Source organism: Chinchilla lanigera, unplaced genomic scaffold (assembly GCF_000276665.1).
Source record: "Chinchilla lanigera isolate Chin_1 unplaced genomic scaffold, ChiLan1.0 scaffold00111, whole genome shotgun sequence".
Taxonomy (NCBI): domain Eukaryota; kingdom Metazoa; phylum Chordata; class Mammalia; order Rodentia; family Chinchillidae; genus Chinchilla; species Chinchilla lanigera.
In genome coordinates, this window is record NW_004955512.1 from 2,128,607 (window position 1) to 2,144,216 (window position 15,610).

The following is a 15,610-nucleotide window of genomic DNA, read 5'->3' on the forward strand; positions in this document are numbered from 1 at the left end:
CCATTTGACCCAACTATTTCCCTTCTGGACATCTTCCCAGAAAAATTAAAAACATCATACCATAGTGATATATGTGCAACTATGTTTACAGTAGCACAATTTGTAATAGCTAAATCTTAGAAACAACCCAAATGCCCATCAATCATGGAATGGATAAAAAAAAGATGTGGTCTTTTTATATAATGGAGTATTACTCAGCCATAAAGAAAGATAAACTGGAGACCTTTATAGGTACATGAATGCAACTTGATACCATACTCGTAAGTGAATTAAATCAGATGCAAATGTGTGAACATCATATTCTCCCCAGTGTTGAGAAGCTGAAAGAGTAAATGGGATCCAGAGTGAATAACAGATATTGTAAAATGGGAAGAAACTTCAAAAGGAAAGCAAAATTGGTTTAGGGAAATGGAAAAGAAGGAAGGGAAAAGCAGAGGAAAAAAAAATATACACACAAAAGATAGTTAAAATAGTTATACTATTACTTTCGCTCAGTTCATTGAAAAAATAGGTTTGTGCTAATATTGCTTGGACAATTAAATGCTGATATTTTGTACTCTGAGTGATTAATTTAAAATAACAATATGCAATGTATTAACCATTGTTATCCTCCTATCATATTATTTTGGAATTTTGTTTTTTGCTTTCTTTTTTTTATTTCTTTTTCTTTAAAATAAAAAATTTTAAAAAGTACTGATTGGCCAGGGAGACAGCTCAGAGGCACAGCACCTACCTGGCAAATGCAAAGTCCTGAATTTGATCCCCAGTACCATAAGAATATACTGATTACCAAGTAAATATTGAAGAGTAATGCAGTTATATTAAAATTCTATCCTTGAACAATTAACAGACACACATGTGGACATGAAATACTTCTTCTAAAACCATTTCAAAGAACTCTATTATAAAGCCATTCAAAAGTAAAACTCCATTTGTAGCACATAAAACTCCATACTACCTGTCATATTCCCTTACATATTTTTAAAAGTCATGAACATATACAACAATGGTTATGACGGTCAAATACTGTAAGCATAATAATTGTTTTTAATAATAAAAACATGATTTACATAGTATAAATTAATTATATTTAATTATTTATTTAATGAATTAATTATAAATTATGCCTATCTCTGGATAGGCATAATACAATATTGAATAATATTTCTTTTTTAAAAAAACCAACTGATAATTGTATTTGTTAGGAAATCATAAATAACTGACCTGGTATAAATTAAAAGCCTAACAAATGTATACATTTACATTTAATAGAGGTACTTAGGTGCCTTGAAATCAAAATAACAGAGATGAGATATTTAATAAGGTAGAGTTGATAACTAAAAGTCAAATATTCACATAAAATCTAAAAATAAAAATTTTATGAAAGAACATAGAGCGAACAAAAAGATACAATCACCGGTATGATGCTAATGGTATGTTGAATTCATTCTCAGGTGAAGCAATTCCCAAGAAAGTGTCTCCTTCATAAACAGAAATTGGGACTGAAAAATGATTTCTAATCTGGAAACAACAAAAAAAGATACTGCACTTAATTTTATTAATCAAAGAACCTAAATATATTTTTAAAGTCCTTTTAAAAATATTTTCACAAAGGAAGTATTAAGCCCAATGCGCCTTGTTGATTTAAATTAGAAAACATAAAAATACAAGTATTTATCCTAAAAATTACATCAATGTTTCTAGCTTTATAAACGAAATGAAATTTTATAGAAATTTGAACTTTAAACATCTTAGAGGGGAGCAAGATTGTATCTTCTTGACCTTAGGGTAGAGGTTAATTTGTTTAGATACACGTTTTTGTTCAGACAAAATAGTAGAAAAACAATTCACAGAAAAAACTGCATCAAAATTTTGAACATTTAAGTGAAAAACATGTCACAGGCTAGGAAATGTCTGCAATACATTTATCAAAAGATTTTATACCAGGACACACACAAAAATTCTAAAAATCTTCAAGTTGTAATTAAAAGAAAAAGGCAAACAATATATATCAGTGACTTATGGATAAATGAGAAAGATAACGTATCTAGGAATCAAGAAAATACAAGTTAAAGTAATGATCATATACAGTAATTACATTCATATTAACAGACTGGCATAATCAGGAGTCTTACATTTTAACAGTTAAAAATGGTAAGAATAGCACACTCATACATGTCCAGTAAAAATGTAAACTGATAAAGTAACTTTCAAAAATAATTCAGAAAAGCCTAGTAAAAATGGAAATTCACTTTAACACTTAGCAATTATTCTTCCTTGTTACATACTGAGAGAAACATTTATACATGTGTACCAAAAGTCAGTCATGTTCATTACAACACTGATTTTTACTGGGTATTTCTTTTTGTTGTTGTTGCTTTGGGTCTTTTTTACTACTGGGAATTGAACTCAGGACCCTGGCATTTGCCAGGCAGGTGTTGTGCCACTGAGCTATATCCTTGGCCCACAACACCAATTTTTAAGAAAAAAGAGAAACAATCTCATGAATAGTGGAATGATTAAGAAAATTTTCTTAAAATTAGCATTTATATAACAGAATATACTACTACAGTAGAAAACAGTATATAATTTATGGACATAAGAATTTTAAAGACATAGGAAACAAAATACATATGTCATGTCACTAAAATAGTATTTTTCTAGGAAGGCAAGAGGAGGAAATTCAGGCTAAAGTAAACAAAAATAGTTGACTTCAAATCCTTTTTTAAATTTGAAGGTAAGTTTTAAAATATCAACATTTCTTGTATTTCATAATGTGGATAAAGGTCTATATTATAAAAATTTCCCAAAATAAACAATATAATTGAAAAATGTTTCTAAAGAAAAGATGCTCTATCAAACCAGAAATCACTGCTCAGAGAATTCAAACAATAGACATCAAGAATAAGTTTTACAATCAAGTTTTTAAAATTATAAACATAATTGCAAATAAATTTTATATTCAAATTATTGGTTACATAAACTTTTTCATAAGACCTCAAAACCACAGACCAAGACTTCTCATGAACAAAAGTGCAAAAATTCTAAACATGATTTTAGTAATCAAATACAATAGTATACTAAAAGTTTGATAATACTTCATCAAGTGAGACTTATCCTACAACTGTGAAGCTCATCTAGCACATACAGTTATTGACAAATTTTAAAAATCCTTTCAATTAACACAGAGAAAAGGCAAGAAAAAAAATGACACACTCAGATTGGAAAGGATGAAGTAAAAAATGTACTTGATATCACAACTATCTCATCTATCAGGACAAATGAGTGTAATAAGGTTGTACAACACAGGTGAATATAAAATAAACTGTGTTTCTAAATGATGGTAGTGGAAAACCAGAAATTAAAATTTAAAGTGAGCCAATTTTATGAGAAGTTTTGATGTAGATTGATAATCAGATTCTAAAATTGAAATGAAAATGGAAAGGGCCTCTAAAAGCCAAAAGAATAAATTTGTACTGCCTAATTTCAAGATTTACAAATACTGACATAAAGATAAACAGATCAATGAAACAGAATAGAGCCCAGAAAAAAAACCATCCATCAATATATATGGTAAATTAATTCCTGACAAAATGTCAAGGCAATTCAACAGGACAAAGACAATCTGTGTTGGGACAACTGGATAGCCAATGTGTAACAAATTAAATCTCAATCTTTGCCTCTCAATATATACAATTCACTTAAATTGGAAATATGGTACCTCCATATAATAGATTAATTCTCACTAAATACACATAGTTGCATGTAACAATACAGAAAATGATACAAATTTTGCTGAGTGAAACAAGTCAAATTCTGTACTGTATTCTAATACATTTATATAAAATTAAAGACTATGCAACTCATTTACAGGGAGAACAGATCAGTATGTGTATAAAAATGGGAAAGTAGGGAGAAAGGAGTTTTTTTGAGTAATAAATATATTTATTACTTTGAACATTTTGAAGGTTGCTAATTGTATTACTGTGTCAAATATTTGTAGTTTAGTACACATTCCTTAATAAAGCTGTAAATTATCCTCTAGAAAAAGTCTCTACCATAGAAAGGACATGCATGTCCTTTCTATTTTTATTAGAGAAAAAAATATTTTATTAAAGAAAAAAATAACATACAAAAATGTTTTAAAAACAGTCCTATTAAAACTGTGAAACGTGTACTGAATGGAATTCTTCCACCAGTCATATTACAGCAGTGTAATTACAGGCCATGAGATTCTTCCTTTCTATTAGCTGTCTTTCTATTACAGTTTGTATTCTTTTGATACTAATGTATTTTTCAAGGTTTTTATTCACTCCGGATAGGCATAATAAGACCTCTCCTAAAAATCAAACATTTCATACCTGCACTGGTGAGCGGATTGTTACTGTCTTACTTCCTTCTACTGCATCAATTTGACAAACAATAGATCTTTCAACTCCAGATTCTCTGTGTCTTACAGTGTACAGACGTCGTCCCACTTTTGTTAAAGGAATCTTATCAGCAGTTGAGTGGTTAACAGGCGCTAAATTAAAAACAGACATTGAAAATTTTTATAATTCACTATATATTTATTTTAGGTACATGGTAAATACCAAACATAGTAACTGTCTTAAACTTGAAGTCACTGAAGTCCTTGGACATAATCCCTACAAAGGTATACTTTAAGAAGCCATCACTTATTTCCACAGCACTGACATTTTTAACTGAAAAAAATATTTCAGAGCTTAACCTAAAATAATACCAAATCTTTTAAAACAACTGAGTAATGAGAATTACAAAATTCAAAAACAATGCTCTCTGGTTTGCTGTCATAATAACCAGACTGTAATACTTTCACATATTAGCCAACACCAACATAACTGTTCTTCAATTTTTAATTTTTCCAACTATCTGTGTCACTTTTTAGATATACTTTTGATTTGATTAATTTTTTGAATATATATACCTAAAATACATATTATGTTGGGGTAAAATTACTTCTTTGCATAAATTTTACTCATGCCTACATCCACATAAAACAAAAAATAAAAAAACAAACAGACATAAAATTGATGAAAAAAACACTGGCAATGCTCTGATAAGACCTGAAACACCTACCACACGATTTTCTGACGAGAACTAGCTATGTTCTAGCAGCCTGCCTCCATACTCCTAGGTAAACTTTAAATGATACTCCCTGCCTCAGTCTTCAACTACTTAAATGTCAGAATACCAGAAAGTCCTATTGGTGAGGATTTGGCTAGATGTTCTGACATTTTAAGTATTTATATACTTTCACTTCCCATAAAAATGAAAAACTTGTGGGTCAGAAAAGATAAAAGAAAGAACCTTCACCTCAATAGGTAGAACATTAAAAACCATTTATATATCCCTAAACCATTTGCATGAATTCAAACTTTTGTGAATTCATTCATCTACAAAACTGGTCAAATACCTACCAAGTTATACTATTTGTAGTTAAAACTAATGACTATTAGCTGTACTGCTATTACAGTTTGTATTTTTTTGATACTAATGTATTTTTAAAGGTTTTTATTAGCTCTAGATAGGCATAATAAGACCTCTCCTAAAATCAAACATTTCGTACCTGCACTGAGCATATTTGTGATCCTGTAAAAGCTGGGTAAGATCTAATATTTTTCTTCCCCATAACAGAACATGCACTAATTAATACAAGAGATTAGTTAGAATTTAGAATACAAAGACTTAGTCACAAAAGGAATTAAAGCACTGCGAAAGGAAAATAAAACGTTCCCCAACCTATTGCAAAAGAAATGTAAAAGCAAAACAAATAAATTATAACACACTACAAGTGGGTAATATAGTATGCAAAATGTAATTAAAACAAAACTTCCAAAAGGAAATACATCACTTACTAAGAAGAATGAAGAAGAGTTTGCTGCTTAAGCTGGTCATTGCACTGAAATGATCATTGTCCTTAGTTCCTACATAATCCATACTTAAACTCTCTTCATTTTTCAATATATATGATTTTGCCAAAGGAACATTGAGTACGTTAAAAGCATCACTTGGTGAAACTGATATAGTAAGTCCAAGAGAATTCAAAATTATAAATGGTGCTAGATCCCTTATGAAGACAGATGAAGATCCAGTAGCAGCTTCTGTAAATGCCTAGTAAAGGAGAGTTTCCTTAAATAAATGCAGGAAACTAAATGATAAGCAAAATATTAAGGGATGCGAAACAAATAATTAAGTTAATGACGAATTTATTTAATAAAAGAGTGAACAGAGACCAGTATCTCAACATTTAAAGTTTTAAGTTTCTTACCGTGACTAAATTATTTAACATTACAAGGCCACATTTGGATAATGTAATGTTTAATTGATCTTTTGAATAGAAACTGGTGACAGTTTTATATGCTGGCACTTTGTAGTTTTCTTCTTCAGTATCTGACTCAACAATGGCCTTTTTGGGTTTCTTTTTCATCTAAAATTATAAATTATAGAAATATAAGAATTTGCATCTAGTAGCACAGCATCACTCATTCTGCACAGTAAACAAAAAAAAACTTTAGCTAAATTCCAATACCACTGGAGAAAACATTTTAAATGTTATGTGTTTCACTGCCTCTACTATAATGAAATACCTGGACATGCCAATTGAGGTCACAAAAGACCAGGGCAGTACTGGATTAGAAAATAATTCCTCATCCTTAGTGATGTGACAAGCACAATTTAGGAAAAAATATCTAAAATCACTAAGTGTATGTGGCATTTGAATGTAAATAAAAAGCACATATTGCACAGCAACATAGCCAAAAAAAGTAATGTAATCTTTTGGTCATGCTAATGAAGAACAGAAACCTAAGGACTTACAAAGTCAGACGGAAGTGGCAAAACAGTGCTGTGAACACAGGACTCGTGAGTTTAGATTAACAGATCCACTGCACGTGTATAGTCTACCTAAAAACCACCTAAAGAATCTCTTCTTCCAAATTCTTCATCTAAAATATCTGGAAAATTAAATTATCTACTACAGTAAGGTACACATGCTAAGCTAGGGACTACTGTAACTTTAAGCCCCTGAAAATTTCAGGTTGAGTCAATCATTATTAGGCAGATACCATGCTGGTAATTCTGCAATTGTTTGCTTTAGAAGCACAACTTTCACCTAAAGGCTCTGAGTTTCATAACTACATAAATTCATAATATATTTCAAGCAAATAATATGCCTTCTAGACAGTCCCTTCAAAGGACAAAGAAAAATCAGGATAAACCACAACCTACAAAATGACCAATGCTAATATGATATAACAATATAATATAGTAACTAAGAGTAGAGACTGCAGCTGAATTCACATCTCACCTCTTCCACTCTGTAACTATTATTGTACTGTATTATTTTAGGAAAAGAAAGTCCATTAAATTCTCTGGTCTTACTCCATCTTATGTTCAAGTGTAGATAAAAACTGCGTGTCTTTCAGGGAGTTATTATAAAGGTTACAGCAAAGATACATTATTCAGAACACTGTCTAGTACATAATTAATGTTATATAATTATTTGTATGGATAGGTAGCACTGGCCTTGGATTTCAAAATTATAATATGCAGAGGTGAAATACAGAACCATGTAGGCAAGGCTCATGATGAGAAAATTTCAATATTGTGATTAAAATTAAAGTGTCTAATGGGATGGGCCTAGATTTCTAAAAAAAATTTCAGACTTCAGACATACCGTACTTCGATACATATTGGTAAAGAAGTTATACAAGCACAGAGGCAGAGGGTCCACAGGAAAACTGCATCTCCTCAAGTCTGTGCGAGGCTAAAACTATGAAAATACTCTTTAAACATACATACACACAAACACACACACACAAATTTTCTCTCTCACATACCTTGATTCCAAGATTCCATGGTCTAAAATCCTCAGTCTGATCAATTTCTAAAGGTTCAAGCAAAGGCTCCCATACACCAAACATTTCGTTATAATAATGAACCTAAAAAGACAATTATTTTTTTTAATGAAGCATCTGTTATTTTCTAAAATGATCTTCCACGCTACTTGCCCCCAGCAGGCTTTTTGGCTGTGCTAGCCGCACATCATCCAGTAACTTCAAATTCCTTAGTACTTTCATCGCCTGGATAACCTTACTGTAGTCTGTATTTATTTTTCACAATTTAATTCAGGTAAAATGCTCTTTCAAACACGTTTCTTTGACTTGTACAATGAACTAAGCATCAAATAGTATGTTCATCTACCACATATTACTGACATTTTAAAACAAGTTCCATCACTGACTAAAAGCAGTTGAAGACAAGTATTTTATGATTTAATGCATCAAAGCCTCTAACAAATTGGACATCCTAGATCAAATCTTCTGCAAAATATCAGAATTATAATCTGAATACAGAAACTGTGATCTACTTCATCAGTTATAATTCTGTTAGTATAAGTGTGTCAGCACACTTCACAAAAGCTTATAACTTCATGTAATCACTTTCACAAGGCAGGATATATCAGATTAGCTTTTAAAAAATATAAGGTCAAATCATTTAAATGAAAATATTCTTGAAAATGATTATATGTAGATCACTTCTGAAGCAAAACATTTTTGTTCTGATTGTTTTAATTACTATTAGAAGAGAATACCCCTCAGCAGCCCAGCACCTGCCTGGCAAGCATGAGGTCCTGAGTTCAATTCCTAGTACCTCACCCCCACTCCACAAGAAAAGAGTATCCATGTATTCAGAAAGTTAGCCTTTTAAAGGAAAAAGTTATTCAATTTTAAATCCGAACAATAAGAATTCCAAACTTAACAAACAACTATTAATATGTCACATTTTATATAAAATCAACTGAAATATATACTTAATGTGATATGTACTCTACAAATAAAAATACTGTACACCTACAAGAAATCAGTCAAGAGCAAACGTATATAAACTATTTTAAAAATTGTAAATCTATCATATTTATTATAAGCTGAATTAAAATAGCTCATTAAGATTCCCACAATACTCTATATGTGGCACTGTTACGAAAACTAGAAAAATACTAAATATGCTTACCTCTAGCTCAACCTGACAATGGAGATTTATTAATGTGCTCCAGTTTTTGCCTTCCCCTGAAAAACGTGACTTTGCTAAAAGCATAGGCACTGTCCTATGACCAACTCCAGCTTCTAGAACTATAAAAATAGAATCAATATTCATTTTTATCATCTCTCCTTCGGGCACTAATTCAGCTGTAGGAGCTATTTTTTCAGTTTCATTTGATTCTTCAAGGAACCACATTTTTAAGTTCTTTGTATCCTTTTTTTCCCACAAATGTACTATAGAGGAAGCGGTTTCTTTTGGGAGGGTTTCCTTAGTTGTATAAAGTGCTGAAGTTATAGTAATCATGGTATTTATGATAACTGGTGAAACCTAAATGGAAAAAAATTTCAAAGTATACAAGTTATATTTGCCGAGTAATCATGAGGAATTAATGTTGAACACTGTTATCACGAAATAGTTGATATAATTTGTTGCCTACCGAAAATTTGAATTACAACTAATTTCAAGTTTTAAAAATATTACACTAATTTTATAAATATTAAACTATAATTTCAACTATACACATCAGGATATTAGATATAACTACAAAAGCAGTCACATGTCAACAACAGAATATAACATTCATTATAAAAACATGAAATATTTTGAAAATAACGTCTCATAAAAATTTTACAAAATAAATTCACTTTATTTAATGGTTGTGAGACTTGCTATAATAATTTCCAGGTTTTACTAATGTTTTTAAAGTATACTAAAGATGTGAAAGATTTACTTACCTTTAGTGTAAGGGATTTTACTGATATATCAATCACTTGTGGATCTTTACCTATCTGAGTAGCCTGATAAAACAAGTCACAGGGCTGCAAAACCTGCAACACAAAAAGCAATAGCACTAAGTTAACATTCAAGTAGTAAATATTTCTCTTTGATGACTTTCTAGTAATAACTATGTTAAATCCAAAAGTTAGAAACACTAAAAGTATAAGAAAGACAACAGATTTTTTAATTATTCTCTTTACTCATGCTTTGTAAGAGAAGGTATTAATAGTAGTAATAGCAATATTATTAATACAAAAGAAGTAGAAACAATCCCCCACTCCAGTTCCAACATTTATTTGAAGCAGCACTGGGACTCTTAAGTATCTCACATTCAACATCTATAAAATGAGTATATAAACATATCTTTGGGAACAAAACATTTAACCAATTGAGCATAGAAACATGAACATAGCACAGTAAGAAAAAAATACTCATCTGATTAAAATCAGTTATTTAATACATGTAACACTGATTATCAACTGAATAGTGTCTGACTCGATTTGGACACAATTCTCCCAGTACCCAACCTGTCTGCCGGCGGGACATTGTTCTCAGCTCAGAACCAGGGCTGCCCTCACCAAACACAAGATGTTATAAAAGAGCTAAGATGGAGCATGGAATCTTCCAAACACCAGGATATCTGAAGACACTCAAACATTTACACCAGATGCCTCAAGGACTTTTCCCCCTGACTCACGAGACTCCAGAGAACTTGGACCACTGATGTTTAGTAAGATCTTCCCGTCTGATGTCCCTTGCCTTCTTTTAAGCCCTACAAAAAAGCCTGCTTCTCTGTTTCACACAGGCAGCCCTCTTGTCATCTGTCTGCCTGCAGCCAGACACAATAAATTCCATGCCATGTTGCCTTTACACAAGCCTGGTGGTCTCGACTTGTCTCTGCCTCATGCCTTTCCTTACAAATAGGAGCCATTCTTGGCATATAGGGAGAGCATATATATCTGCTGTATATATGATAGCCAACCCATAAGATGGCTCACAATGATTGGTGATTATATTTCTTGGTGATTATATTGGTGATTATATTTCTTCTTCATTGGTGATTATATTTCTTCTTCACTTTGGTCACTCACTCTGACAGAAGTTATTGTCATAAGCAGTCCTACTGAATGGTGAAGAATTAAAGCCTCTTGCAATACCCATGTGAATGAGTTTAGTGGCAGATTATCCATCTCAAAAGTTTCAGAAGACTAATAATCCAGCTGATAGCATGCCTGCAATCTCCTGAGAGATTCTAAACTGGAATCGGCTAAGGAACTCCTAAATTACTGACCCTTGGGATCGTCGACTCACTCGCCCCTAGCTAAGATACATTTTTCCTATTTTTATTTTTCAAGGGTATTCAGTTCTATAGCTAGAGAGTGCTGCAGACCCATCCTACTACACTTGTTCTACGAAGTATAACATACCCTAACCATTATCATCTTATTCTTCCTGAGAGTTGAATAGGTAACTAATGGACTTTATCTGAGAAGAGATGTGTTCAACTGAAGTATTCATGGGAAACACCACTCAGGCCATGGAAAACACTGAGAAGCAGGTACTATCCGGAAAACATACATTCCTAGGAAAGATCACTTGACTCCAGGATTTTAGAGGTTCAAGGTTGGCACTGGGACCAGAGAAGTTCTGGTGATGGCCTCTTTTGCTGATAAGGTCGTGAGGCAGCAGGTGGCATCACATACAAATGGACAAGGAACACAGGTGTCAATGTCTCCATATTTCTTAAAAATGCTTAACTGTTTGGAAAACATTTAAAACTTGTATTTTATTTCACTTTACTAAAATGATTTTATCAATTATTCCCTTATAAAACTGAACTGAAAAAGTTAATGCGCATAGGAAAAGTTATAAAAGGGAAGGTATTAATAAAAATTTCAAACACTTAAGATTTTTAAAATAATTCTATAATATAATTTTAAACAAACTGAATTTTCTCCATGGTAAGTAGAATTCTGTCTTCCAAGCTCCAATGACTCATGTCTCTCCCAAACACAAAATATGTTCACTATCTCCTAAGAGTCTCATTTCATTATAGCCCTAAATCCAGTATCTCATCAGCTAACTGTATTTCACCAAGTATGTCCATGTCTAACTCTGTAAAGTCTAGAATCTTACCTACTTTTTCTCAACCCAAAGTCTAAAATCCGTATCTAGTCACACAAAGGACTCTTTCAAGAGGTTAGGGTGTGTTTCACATCTTTCACATCCAGATGGCCTGTAGGAAGCCACCTCATTCCTTAGCCACCTCAGAAGGAGGACAACATAATCTCAGAAAGATGAGCTGTAGCTAAATGGAGTAAATCCAGGAGCTAATAGGAACTTACACATAATCCAATTAAGCGTAGCAATAAGTGAACAATTTCTTTCTGTAGAACTGTGAAACTAAGATGAATTACCTGTCCCCACCAGTCCCAACATACAATGGTGGAACACATATAGGGTAATATTTACAAATATTCCAGTTCCAATGGGGAAAACATAACAATAAGGAACTACAATTAGTCCAAAGCAATTCTATAATCTAACTAGACACAAGTTTCTTGATTAAGCTTCCAAGCCTAGGAAGAATTAATTCTCTGCACTTCTCAGCTCTACCCTTTAAATCACCCTTCCTTTTTTAAAAAAACAAAGGGGATCTGAGGTAGTAGTTTCATCAAACTGCTTCAAGTAGAATTTTGGGAATCCCAGAGTCTCTACTTTGCAGTCCACGCTGTCTGTATTTCTGCTAAAATAATTTCCTAAAGAACTTTGAAGACCTTCTGTGGATTTCATGAGGATTTACTCCATTCAGCTAAAGCACACATCTTTCTGAGATTATGTTGTCCTCCTTCTGAGGTGGCTAAGGAATGAGGTGGCTTCCTACAGGCCATCTGGATGTGAAACATGTGAAACACACCCTAACCCCTTGAGAGTCCTTTGTGTGACTAGACACTACCGATCTTTTGATCTTTCTTAACTGGAAAACTGTCTTGCCTTAGTTTGGTGAGTGGCTTGATAGCAAATTAGGAATTTTTTTTGAAAAAGAGGACAGGAGAACTCAACTGAGGAATCACTTTTAACTGTGTCAAGTGGGTGTGTCCAAGAAATCAGTAAAGACTGTTTCTGGGTTGTCAATGAGGATGCATAATCTTAAAAATAAAAATAATTTAAAAATAAAAAAAAATTTAGCAAAAGATCACACAATCTTCTCTCAGCTACACTTCTGGCACCCATTTTTGATTTTTAGCAGCTTCTACCATTTGGAATGGCTAAGAATAATCAAAATCATCAAATGTTAGTGAGGTAGGATGAAAGACAGAACTAAGTAGAAAGAGACAAAGAAACCAAAATTTGAGAATCATACTTAAAAAAACCCTGCAGCTTCAGAACACAAGCCTGATTTACTTACTTTTTTCCTTCTCTCAAAACAATAAACCTAGATAACTCTCTTTCAACTACAAACATGTAGGCCCATTCACTTTTTACTTACAAATCATCTCCTTTCACACATAAATGGACCACCCTTTTCAGATGTCCCACATTAATAGACCATTATCTCACTACGGGTGGGCCATCCTCTCCCATCTATATTATAAAATTCCACAGATTTCCACGACCCAAAACACATCAAAAATCCCGTTCCCAACTACCTCATTTCTTTGAGCACCCACACTCCACTTGAGTGCATCCTATATCTACCTCTAGCAAATCTGTCTACATGTATCTTTTTTTTTTTTTTCCCGGTACCGGGAATCAAACTCACAACCTCTTGCTTGCCAGGCAGGCGCTGTGCCGCTGAGTTAAATCCCCAGCCCCTATGTATCTTTTATTGACCTGTCCTAAAAACTGTTTTTCTGTGGAGTCAGCAAACATACAAACTTATTGGAAAAGGTTAAGGTATTTATTTTAGCCTCAGGAACCCTAAGACCCTGCCCTGTGACATTACTTCTGTTTAACTGTTCTTCCCACAATTTTTCTCTCCTCTAGCATTTTATTATCAACAGCAAGAAACTATGCAATTTGGCAAGCTCTTTAGCTATAAATACATGAAATTTGTCACAAGTTCCTCTTTCTTTATAACTACAAGATAAATTTCCAAACTGTTTTGATACTGTGTATCATGTCCTTCCTTCTCCAAGTTTCCAATGACGTGTCCTTTTTATCTTCCTTCTGAGCCCTCAGTGGCAGCACTGTCAATGATTACTACCAAAAGTGTATTCAACATCACTTAGGGTTATTCCACCCTGTTATTAAACTGCCTCCGATTTCTGCCCACCTCTGCCTATTGCCCAATTCTAACAGTGCTCCCACATTTAATTAATTATTGCAATGTAAGTATGTAAAATCTATACATGTTAGTTTTTTATTGCTATGCAACAAATTTCCTCAAACTTACTTATTTAAAACAACACAAATGTATTAATTCCTAGTTTTATGGGTCAGGAATCCTGCTGAAATCATGGGCAGACCAGTAATAATCTGCAATGGAGCCTTGACTTAGGGCAAGATTTGCTTTTGACTTTGATGTTGTTGGTAACACTAGCATTCCAATTGTTTGCTATCAGCCAGGGACTACTTTCTATTCCTACTGGCTGCACACACGTTCTTCCAGGAGGCCCACCACAGTTTACTACTCCTTCAAGGCCAGCAAATCCTCTTTGATGCTTCATCATCTTTCAATCATCTCTCCAATATATCACCCAGAATACTCTCCCAGCCAGTATTACAAAGGCAAGTGATTAGCAACTGAAACATATCTACTAGTACAGTCCACAGTCAAGGACAGAAGACTATATAGAGCCTATATGGCAGAGGGAGATAGAAATCTTAGGAAACATTCTGGAATTCTACTTACCTACACTAAGGAAAAAAAATCAATCAGAAAAAAAACTGTAAACCTATTCCCCAAAGAAACTGCACAAAAATAAATGAGCAATACCAACTCATGAATGACTTGAAATTCAGTGTATTATTTCTTTTTTGTTGTTGTTGTTGTTACCGGGAATCAAACTCACGACCTCACGCTTGCCAGGCAGGCACTTGTGTCACTGAGCTGTATCCCCGGCTCAGTGTATTATTTCTTTAATCTTTTTTTTGGTACCGGGAATTGAACTCAGGACCTTGACACTTGCAAGGTGCTTGTGCCACTGAGCTACAACCCTGGCCTCTTTAAATCTGTAAGTATAGGAAATTATAATTAAATACATAATGCTAGATTATCAACATAACATTTGACACTGAAAGAATAACAATTCAATTCAAAAAAAGGATAAAGAATAATAATAAAACAGAAATAAAATATACAATGAAGAGCATCAATTAAAAAAGCCTAATTCGTTAGAAAAACTTTATTTGTTGATATCCCTTAAAATTATGTACTGACATATAACTAAATTCTGTTCATCTTCCCCACACAAACACAAACACAGCCATCTTCCTTAAAATCATAAAACAAATTAAAATCATAAACTGAGGTACCACTGTACTAAACTGGTGACCCTAACTATGATACAGTGAAGTATTCCACAAAACCACTACTGCTGATACTTAGGGAAGACAGATCATGTACAGACAGAATCAACAAGGCAGTTCAGAATATTTAGAATGTTACTGTGTATAAGCTACTTTTTCCTGTTCTTTGTAAAGTCTTGTAAGAAAGACAAAGGAAAACAGTTCATACTGGAAAGACTCAAGCCCTAAATAAGAGTCTGGGGAAGGGATAAAACTGTGGCTCCTATTCTTTCTCTGATAATTGATGGAAAGACAGACA

The 15,610-nt window shown here is 33.0% G+C and overlaps 1 protein-coding gene across 3 annotated transcripts in view; it reads right to left on the reverse strand.

Annotated features, from left to right (window-relative positions):
* Vps13a (vacuolar protein sorting 13 homolog A (S. cerevisiae)) overlaps positions 1-15,610 on the reverse strand; it is a gene marked incomplete at its 5' end in the record, with an annotated part of 229,395 nt that overhangs the window by 90,804 nt on the left and 122,981 nt on the right. For all 3 annotated transcript variants that reach the window (XM_013506545.1, XM_013506546.1, XM_005408304.2), the window contains 7 exon segments: positions 1,418-1,521; positions 4,362-4,522; positions 5,877-6,132; positions 6,290-6,448; positions 7,860-7,961; positions 9,034-9,390; positions 9,798-9,890. In XM_013506545.1, the coding sequence (XP_013361999.1) occupies positions 1,418-1,521; positions 4,362-4,522; positions 5,877-6,132; positions 6,290-6,448; positions 7,860-7,961; positions 9,034-9,390; positions 9,798-9,890 (1,232 nt within the window).